Below are 10,327 nucleotides of genomic sequence, written 5' to 3'. Positions count from 1 at the left end.
AAAGAAAAGATATGCTATTAGAAATGTACATTTTTATAGTTATTTTTGCTCTACTATTTATAGGTAAGACTAAAAAATGTTTGCACATGAAATACAAATTTTTAAGAAAATGAGGTTAATCACCTAAGATGGAGATTCACAAAACATCAGGAGAATTTCATTTCATCACTGCACCTATCTGCCCAGCAAATAATGAGTATTATACAATCTGACTCAAGAAAAGAACAGATAGTGAAACAGACAAACCAGCATTAAATATAGACAGAATTTGCATTATAACATCATTATGACCTGGTGTACATCATTAATGTTTGATGAAATTTGGTTAGCTGTGATCATGCAAATAAACTTTTGATAATTCACAAGCAGTTTTAAGCTGTTTTTCTTATTTTTTTATAAAATGCTCTCAAAGATACATTCACCATAAATATTTTCAGTGTAATCAAGTCAATGAAGAAAATATAAAGCTAGCTTTTATTCTTTATTTTGCAGATGAAAAACTTGCATTTGCACCGCTCAAACAGAAGTAGCCTATTTAGAAGAATTTTGCTAATGAAATTTCACAACCAATATACCTTTTAACTCAACATTAGCTGTCCTAGTATACAGCAGTCTCCCCATAATCTGTGGTGCCATTATGGGTATAAAATGAAGAATAGCTAAATATTGAGAAAGGTCATTAAACACAATTTCCTACATTAAAAAAATGAAGGTTTGACTGCTCCATTAGCATAAAGAAATATTTACAAGAAAATCAAATCATTTATGATATATACATTGGAAAATGGTAAAAAGACATTTTCTAACAAAAATGTCCTCTTTATTATATCACCATCTATTATAACCTATCTTGGAAATAAAACAAAAACATTGGTAGGTTACACAAAAATGCTTCATTTTTCAGTGAGATAAAATTTAATAAGTTAGATATTGATTTTTTTCATGTCAACTGCAAAGAAACAAAAGAACAGCATCTGAAATAATAAAATGAATCTAGCTAAACATAAAAGTATTAACCTATACATTTTGGTTCAAAGACACAGTTCATAAAACTGTATAGAGGATACTGTCGAGTAATTCATTTGCTTTTGCAGATTACAGTAAATAAAAAAATTAAACTACTCTAAGTGTAACATAATGGTAGTTCTCCTATTCCCCTCAAAGGAATTCCAAACAGACTTCGTAAGACTGCAAAATCTTTTGCTGCTAAGTCAATAAAAATGTAAGCTCCAGATACTTAAAAAAAAAAAATGGTTCACAAAAAAACGAAGTACAATAATAAACTCTTGGTGGAAAATTCTGTTATGAGGCAATCATATACTACTGCTAGATATGAATTTCCAGAAAAGATTACATCCCATTTTTAGCACATTTTTTTCCATAAACATGCAACTCACTATAAAATACAAAACACTTGGCTTTCAAGAACAGCTTTATAAAGACACACTGCATCAATAAAATTTTTTTCTTTCTGATTAACTTTACATTGTATTAAGAACTGTAATTTCACTAATGTTTATATCAGATTTCATATTATAATAATTTTCATTTTGTGAACATAATGTTCATGAGGAAATATCTACACACATTAACATACTAGACTATTAAAAACTTACTCAGTTACAGAATTTTATTGATACAGTAGATTAATAAAAACTGAAAGGGGATAAATGGGTAAGGAATTCAGTACATTATTTAACAGCACACACTTTAAAATTAAAATATTTTAAATCTCTCTTTTTCCCCCCTCAAATGTTCAATGCCACAAAAGACCAGAATATTCTGGCACCAATACTGAGGTGTAAATTCAAACAACTTAAGTTCTATTCCACAATTTGCACCTGTGGTGTCGTCATCCTATTAGACATCATTCAGCTGTAATGGCAGAGCACTTTAGCACCTCTGAAGAGTAACAGGTGCCCAGAAGTGTGAACACTAGATTAGATACACAAAAGGAAGAAGACAAGTCAACTTTCCAACAAATAGTGGCACGTAAATGACACTATTTGCCAAAACTGATTTTTTTCACAGTAAAATGCCGAGTACAAATACAAACACTGACAGACACTGCTTAAGATCTATTCTAACAAATTGTTTTCATATCCATATAGTGAAATGTAGATCCAATAAACAGCTGGATACTGTCAGTTTTTAAAGCCGCAAATAAAAGCTATACAAGCACTTTAGAAGTCAGAAACATTAAGAAAAAGATATATTTACAAGTTTCTCTTTAGTTCGTGTCTACACAGCCAACGCACATTACACTTTCACAAAAACTCAGTCAATATCATCATGTGTGTGGCTAAAGCTCTGTGACTGAGGAACTGCAAATGCGTGGGGCAGTAAAAGCAAGGTTCAATCTTCCTTTCTTCAACAATCCCGATGTACAACAACAGCTTCATTAAGCCTTGAACTTAAACTTGACAATAAATGAATTCCTCAAAAATTTCACTTGGTAGTTCATCGTCTTTCCCTTTTAGAGGTTCGCCGTCGCACCTATTAAAATCAATTATAGACAGTTTTAAGAGAAGTTCACATTTTGAAAATTAAGCCATAACTGGCATTACAGATATCCTATTTTAAACCTCCTTATTCTTTCTTGCTTAATCCTACTTTGGCCCCAATCTGATCCATGGCAGCCCAGATTACTACCACCAGGAGTCAGAGGGCAGTGCTCATTCTGTGATTCCAACATAATTCTCCTTCCCAATTGCTGTGGGTCTAGGCACCTCCAAGATCTTGGCTCTAGGATAACTTTGGTTGCATCACACCTTAAAGAGCTCTAGGTTTCATCATCTGCCCTGTTACCACACCCTCAAGAATCAAGACCATTAGGCCATTCCATCCATTCTATAAATCAAATTTCCCTCTATATGGTGGTCTCCTCATATCAGAATGTGAGCTCTTTGAAAGCAGGGCCTTCTGCTTTTCTATTTATATCCCAGAGCTTAGCATTTAGCAATTTTAAGCATTTGATAAATGCTTTTTTGCATTCTATTCCATTCTTTCACTTATTACTATCACATTCATTTCCTTCATTATTCTTACCATTTAAAGTTATCCCCAAGCAAATTTAGGACTTAGAAATACTGTATGATTCCTCAACTTTAGTACCTCCACCAAAAGAGTCCTGGTAAAAATACAATTTTTCCAGAAACAAGAAAAGAGATACATGCTGTTTGCTGAAATGCCTAATGTCATAAGACTAAACACTAACATTCGTAGCCAAGAACAATGAATAAATTCACTAATTAGAGTCATTTTTATTGGTTTATACTTCCACTGTAGATGCTATAAGCCTCTGTGCTGGCCAAACATATATCATGTGAAAATAAACTGTGTGGTTTCTTTGAGATTCATGTGCAAAATTGGTCTTGGAAGATATAAAAAGTAAGTTCAACTCAAATTAACAGGGTTTTCATTTATTTATTTTTGAACTGATTAGAGGCCTGCTGATGCACAAGGGGGGTTACCTCCCCCTCAAAAAATCCCATCCAGTATCTGCATTCAATTTTATTGGCAGAATGTAACTCTGAATGGGTAAGAAAACACAAAATGCAAAGTAAATTCAAGAATGAGAGAATACTAAGGAGAGAACACATGGAAAGGTCTATTGTAGTAAAAAGGACCTAAGTTGCGCTTTGAAGGAATCTGGAAGTTCTGTTAAGCAGAGAAGAGGAAAGACTGCACTGCAGACATGGCGAAACCTCTGGTACAAAGGCACAAAAGTGAGATATATAATGCTGTGTAGGGGTAATAGACAGCAGCCCAGTTCAGCTAAAATAAGGAGTAGCTAAAAGCAAATTATATAAAACTGGTAATGTAGATGGGAACATTATGGTGTGGGGCTTTTAAAGTCAAGTTAAGGATCATCTGTTTTATCCTCAAATAAAGATTCATAATCTGGGGACCACAGACCAGGCAAGGGGTCTAGAATGGGGAAAGCTTTAGGGGCTGGGGGATGGGTAAAAATGTTATAAACTTGGATGGGGAAAAGTGAATTTTTATTTCATTCATCTCTAACTGAAATTGAGCATTTCCTTCAATTATTAATTTAAAAAATCAAAACATTCTGAGGGGAGATGCACAAGCTTCACCATACTGTCAAACAGGACCAAAACACAAAAAAAGTTAAAGAAAAACAAAACCCTATCATACAAGGCAACAGGAAGTAAAATGATCAGATCTGTTCTTCTAGCCTATTAATTTGAGGAGTCTGTGGATGGTTGACTAGGAGATAGAGGAGATGGAACAGTGGAAAGTGGGGAGCAGGGGTAAGAAGGGAGACTATTGCAAGAATTCAGGAGAGAGATGGTGACAGACCTGAACAATAGATGTGTAAGTGGAAAGAACAAAGGTATTATGAAATTGGAACTGACAAGATGTGGCAGCCCATAGGATGTGGGAGGAAGAGAAATGCTCAATATTCATACCTAGGTTGTGGTGGGACATTGGAAAGGATGCTGGTGTCTTAAAGAAAATCAGGAAAATGTGGAGGAGGAATGGATTTGAGGACGACTTCTTCTGTTTTGGACATACTGAATTTAGGATGGTTATAGGGCACCCAGGTGAGAACATCTAACAGGTAATTGGTAATACGTAAACTAGAGTTTAGAAGAAAGATTAGTTTTTAAAAATTAAAAATGCTCACAGGAGTATAAACAGGGCAGTTAATTGCTCATAAGTTCTTCATTTTTGAAGACAATAATTACTATTATGTCTCTATAACAGATAGCAAGACAATCTTGCTTATGACTAACTGCATTAAGACCTTATTTCAACTACTTGCAACAAGGATCCCTGTATCATCTATAGCACTGAGTAGAAAACAGGACCAGGGGAGGTATATGGTGCAAGTTTTTGGGTAAAGATCAAAGGAAGAAATATAAGCAATAATGTCACTGGAGTATATGACAGACCAGCTGGATGGAAAGAGGAAAGATAAATATTCAGGGAGCAGATTACAAGGCTGCTACAAATGCATGATGCAGTAGTGATAGAAGACTTCAATTTTATTGAGTCATCTGTTAAAGCTCACTCTCTTCCATAAGAGAATAGCTAATAATTTCTTGAACTGCCCTAACGATATTTTCATGTTTTAATAAGAGGAAATTCTTCCCTGGGCCTGATTCTTACAAACTGGGAGGAACTAGCTGCTGGGATGGAAATGATGGGAATACTGAATACAGAATACTGAAGGGACCAACACATATTACAGTTTATGACAGAGGACAGGAAATCCAAGAATCTTCTTTTAGAATAGATTTCAAAAGGTTTGGAGAAAATATAAACAGGAGTCCTTGGACTAAATTTCTAAAGGAAAAGTCTGCATGGAAGGAATAAGAAAGTCTGTAAGAATGAAATTCTTGTAGACACAAAGACACAATGCCAATGGGGAAGAAAAACAAGATTTGTCAGAAGAAACCAACAGAAATGCACAACTTAGATTCTTAAAATACATGTAGAGAAAATGGAAACAAGGACAAGTAACAGAGGATAAAAGTGTCTTGAGTGATCTAGTTCAAAAGAAGTTAGAAACAAAAAGGTTGCTAAACACTCTGTAGGGGAAAGAGGAAGATCAAAGTTCGAAAAGGAATGCTGTTTGGAGTGGACTGAATAAATGGTATTTTATTTAGGGGGTGAGGGATGGATAAATGGGTAAATGATAAAGCAAAGTTTTTCAATTGTTATTTTGTTTTTATTTTTTCAGCTAATGAATCAACAAGTACTTGTGAAGCACTAAAGATAAAAGTGAAAGTCTATGCTGTAAAGTGGTTTATAGTCTAACATAAGAAACAACATATTCATCTATAGGTCTATAAAAAAATACATATAAAACAGAAACAAGATAATCTTGGCTGTGAAGCCACTAAAGGCCTAATGTAGAAGGTGAAGTTTAACTGAGTTCAGAAGCAAACCAGGCATTCCAAGATGAGGAGGCAATACATTCCAGGCATGCCCATCTAAAGGCACCACAAATGGGAGCTGAGAAGGTCATTATACATTCAGAGATGAGAAGAGAGACTAGAACAGAGCCTTAAAGTATAACCACAGTTGGAAACATGAAATAGATGGTGATCCAGCCAGCAAGACTGAAAAAGGTCAGATAATTACAGGAACTAAGAAAGAATAGTAACACAAAAAGCCAGAGGAGAATATCCAGGAAGAAAGGGTGACCAACACTGTCAAATGCTGCAGGAGCTGAAGGATAAGGAGTAAGAGGCCTCTACATGGGGTAATTAAGAGATCACTGGTACTTTTGGAGAGAGCAAGAGAGAATAATTCCAGTTAAGTGATCAAGTTGGAAGCCAGTTTTTTGAGAGTTTGGAAGAATGGGAGGAAATGAAGTAAAAAAGCAACCAAAAGGTAGAAAGATTTTTTTAGGAGTTTAGCTGAGAACAGAAGAGCTAAAAGGCTAAGAGTTTAAATCAATGATAGGTTTTTAAGGATGGGGAAATTTGTTAGTGCTTATTGGCAGTAGAAAAGGAAGAGTAGATAGGGAAATATTAGAAAGATGATAGTGGAGAAAATCTGCTGAATATCTGAGGGGATGAAATTAAGAACACATGTAGAAGGAGCTGGAATCAGTGAGAAGAGTTACTTCTTTACTAGAGATGAGGAAAGGAAAAAATAGTGAGGAATGATGTCAAGGGAATATGAAATAAGGAGAGACAATAATTTTTAGTGTGTAAAAGAGAATCAACATTTAAAATATCTATCTGTGTGTGCATAGATAGATATCTTGAATGTCAATGTAAAGATCATTTGATCTTGAATTTAATAGATTTAGGTTACTTGACCCAGAAGAATTACATCCTATGGTCCTAAAAAATTTGGTAAGATCTTATTACCAAGCCACTATCAAAAATGAATTAAATATGGAGAACAAGAAAGAAAGTTCAGGACTTATTTAGGGCAAATCCCTTGGTTTTCAAAAAAAAAAGGAAGAAGAATTGAATCTAGTCTAATTGAGCCTGACTTTGTTTCCAGCAAAATTTCAGAAAATCACGCTAAAAAAGAAAGAGATTGGAGAACCTTTAGAAGTCGGTCTAAAGTAACCAGTCAAGAGAGGCAAAGTACTGTGTGCTAAGCACTAAATTAAGTGCTGGAGAGAGAAAGGCTAAATATAGTCTCTGCCCTCAAGGTCTATACATTATAATGGGAGAAAACAACAGGTAAGTAAGTTAATATATACAAGAGATATACAGAGTGGAAAGAAGGTAAGTAATCTCAGGGAGAAGTTATAGTAGCTACTGGAAAAAGGAAAGGCCTCTTGCAAAAAGAGGTTCTTTAAGTGTTGATGGAAGTCAGGGAAACCAGTAGAGAGAGAAGGAAAGAAAGCATACCACGCATGGGTAACAGCCAGTGCAAAGGCAGACATAGGAGATGTAGTGCCATATGCAAGGAAATGAAAGAAGGTAATTGCAGCTGGATCACAGAGTGGGTGGAGGGAAGTTTAGGGCAAAAAGACTGGAAAGATAGGAAAGGGACAAATTACGAAGAGCTTTACATATCAACAGAGGACTTCATATTTGATCCTGGATGAGACTGGGAGTTGTTGGAATGCACTAAGCAGGGCCATGACATGATCAGATCTACACAAATCACTTTTGCAGCTGTGTGAAGAATGGACTAGTATTGGGAGGGACTTGAGGCAGAGACCAGTGAGAAGGTTGCTGAAATAATCCAGATGAGAGGAGACAATGGCCTGAACTAGAATCATGACTATCTGCATAGGGAGAAAGGATGTATGCAAAAGATGTAAAGGTAGAAAAAAAAATCAGATTTGGCAATGGACTGGATATGTGAAGTGAGAGAAATCAAGAATGACACTGAGACTAGGAGCCTTAATGACTGGAAGGATGATGGTTTGAAGCTGAGGAAAATTTGAAAGAAGTTTTTAAAGAAAAGATAATCAATTCTGTTTCAGAAAAATTGAGTTTAAGATGCTTATAAGACATATGTTTCAAGATCCATGATTGTACCTCAAGAATACGTCCAGGGTTATATACACAGATCTGGAAATCATCTGGACAGAGATGATAATTAAACTCATGGGACTTGATAAGCTCACCAAATGAGAAAGTAGTATAGAGCAAAAAGAGAAGAAGGCACTGGAGAGAACCTTGGTGAAGACTTTCTGTAAAGGTATGGCTGATGTGTACTCTGAAATGAAGGAAAGAGTTCCCATGACAGTGAAACCATAGAAGCTTAAAAGTATTTAAATAACCAAATTCAAAATAACCAAGCCCAATGGTAGATTAAAGTACAAGCAAGATTAGTTCACTAATCCCATTTAGAGAACTAATAAAGTAGAAAAGAACATCCAATTCTTAGATGTACACAAAGGGAATTCTTAGATTGACTTGACTAGACTCTCATTTTTCTTACTTCTCAATCCCTTTATCCCAATCTAGCTGAGGCACGTGAAATTACAACACATACAGTGATTGTAGAGACTTCCTCTTCCTCCATTACTTCTTCTTGTGGAATGTCATCGTTAACAGGAGAGCTACTCTGAAAAACATCCATCTCTTCACTTGATTCATTTTCTTTACTAGAGGCTTGTTTGGAACGTCCAGTGCGGCTAGAGTCAAAAACAAGAAATTAAATTATTATTGAGTTATAATCATCAAACTTCAGTATTAGAGAAAAAGCACTTTCAAATATTACATGGATTTTCATTGCTCATTTTTATCAGCAATTCTTTAAATGAGACTGAATACATTTTTTCTATTATTCTGAATCCAAAACCATGGTATTTTAATCCTGGAGAATAATGACTTTCCCAGATACAAAAATGTGCCAGATCCTGCTAAAATGTATATATTTATAACCATTGAAATAGTATTTGTTCTTTCAACTGTTGCTGGTGACTTTGGGTCACCCCACACTTCAAGGACACTGAAATCTGATACAGAACAAAAATTATGTGGGGGCAACAATGGTAAGGCAGAAATAGCAAAGCATCATGGAAGTAAAAAACCTGGTTGAAGTACAGGCTCCACTACTCTGTGACTATGGGCAAATAACTTCAGTGCTCTGAGCCTGTTTATAATTAGGGTTTAGAATATTTGTAGCTACAAATCAATGCTGCTATGATCCTGACATATATCTCACAGGAATGCTGCAAGGAACCAGTGAAATAATTAAAATGCTATAAATATGTAAATCTTAAGTTTACTAAGATCTGAGACAGAGACTTAACTTTATTTCCTTCACTGTCTTATGGATTTCATGTGCTCAATAAATGTTTGTTGAATTAAATTTAATGGTCCTACTCATCAATTACTGACAAAGTCAAATGGTCCCAGGGTTTTTTGTTGAAATGTTCTTGGAAACTGCATTTTAAGGGAAACATGGTAAAGAGAAATGAATATACATACAGATGGTTGTGTTTACCTGTCAGAATACATCTGGTATCACCAATGGAAAATATCAAGTAAGTAGACTTGAATATTGTGTGTGTATATATCATAGCATTAACTTAATAACACACCGAAAAGTGGCAACTAGTTATTTTCTCATTGTTTCAGATGACATTAATTTGACCAAGAGCAAGTATTCAAAATCTCAGAAGAGCATGGAATACTCCCACAATACACAGAATCAAATTTCTTGGTAGTCTGCGTCCTAAGTAAACTACCCCAAGAGCTTCAATATTGCTTAATTAGATATTGTACAATTAACAGGGAACCAAAAATAATTTTTTAACTTCAAATGCTTTTTCAAATATAGGTGGATTAACAAAGGAAGATGAACAACACTGCCAATGATGAGATGCAATTTACATTAAATCTAAGTTAGAATTCAGCACTCAAGATTCAAAATAAAAAGTCTACCAGAGCTGACTGCAGGATCACCTCCAGTAGTGTTTCTTAAAGTAGGATATCCACTTGCTTTGGAATAATGCATACTCAATCCTACTATTCAATATCAGAAAGGAAATAGACTATGACCTCTAAAAATTAATAACTTTCTGATTCTCACAAATTATTCCTCACTTGATTAACATGTAAGAGAATTAATCTACAAATTTTTAACATTAAGGAGTCTTTAATTACAAATTATTGGTTTTCCACACTTTAAGCTTCAACATAAAATCTCTTAAAAGTATACCCACCTGTATAGCTTTCTTTCCTCCCACCGGAAAGAGGGAAGCATGCAAATCTGAACAAGACCGTCTGTGGGTTTTGGTCCTCCCTTGCATCTAGCATAAATAGGTGTTTGACTCAACCACACATGCAACAGCATGTCTGTAAAGATGCTTTAAATTGAGGTGTTGACATAACTACCTAAAATATCATTTATGTTACACATACATAAA

The 10,327-nt window shown here is 34.9% G+C and overlaps 1 protein-coding gene across 5 annotated transcripts in view; it reads right to left on the bottom strand.

Moving 5' to 3' along the window:
* Positions 1 to 468: 468 nt before the first annotated feature.
* Positions 469 to 10,327, bottom strand: part of PDS5B (PDS5 cohesin associated factor B) — a 232,424-nt gene continuing 222,565 nt past the window's right edge. For 3 of the 5 annotated variants that reach the window (XM_072611890.1, XM_072611888.1, XM_072611891.1), the window contains 3 exons: positions 10,124 to 10,210; positions 8,446 to 8,587; positions 469 to 2,496 (listed from right to left, as the gene is read on the bottom strand). In XM_072611890.1, the coding sequence (XP_072467991.1) occupies positions 2,461 to 2,496; positions 8,446 to 8,587; positions 10,124 to 10,210 (265 nt within the window). In that variant the 3' untranslated portion in view covers positions 469 to 2,460. The remainder of the gene's footprint in view (positions 2,497 to 8,445; positions 8,588 to 10,123; positions 10,211 to 10,327) is intronic. The other 2 variants (XM_072611889.1, XM_072611892.1) reach the window with 1 other exon arrangement.

The sequence above is a fragment of the Notamacropus eugenii genome, chromosome 5 (assembly GCF_028372415.1).
Source record: "Notamacropus eugenii isolate mMacEug1 chromosome 5, mMacEug1.pri_v2, whole genome shotgun sequence".
Taxonomy (NCBI): domain Eukaryota; kingdom Metazoa; phylum Chordata; class Mammalia; order Diprotodontia; family Macropodidae; genus Notamacropus; species Notamacropus eugenii.
Note: the sequence above shows the minus strand (reverse complement) of the source record. Positions and strands in the feature narration are given on the sequence as shown.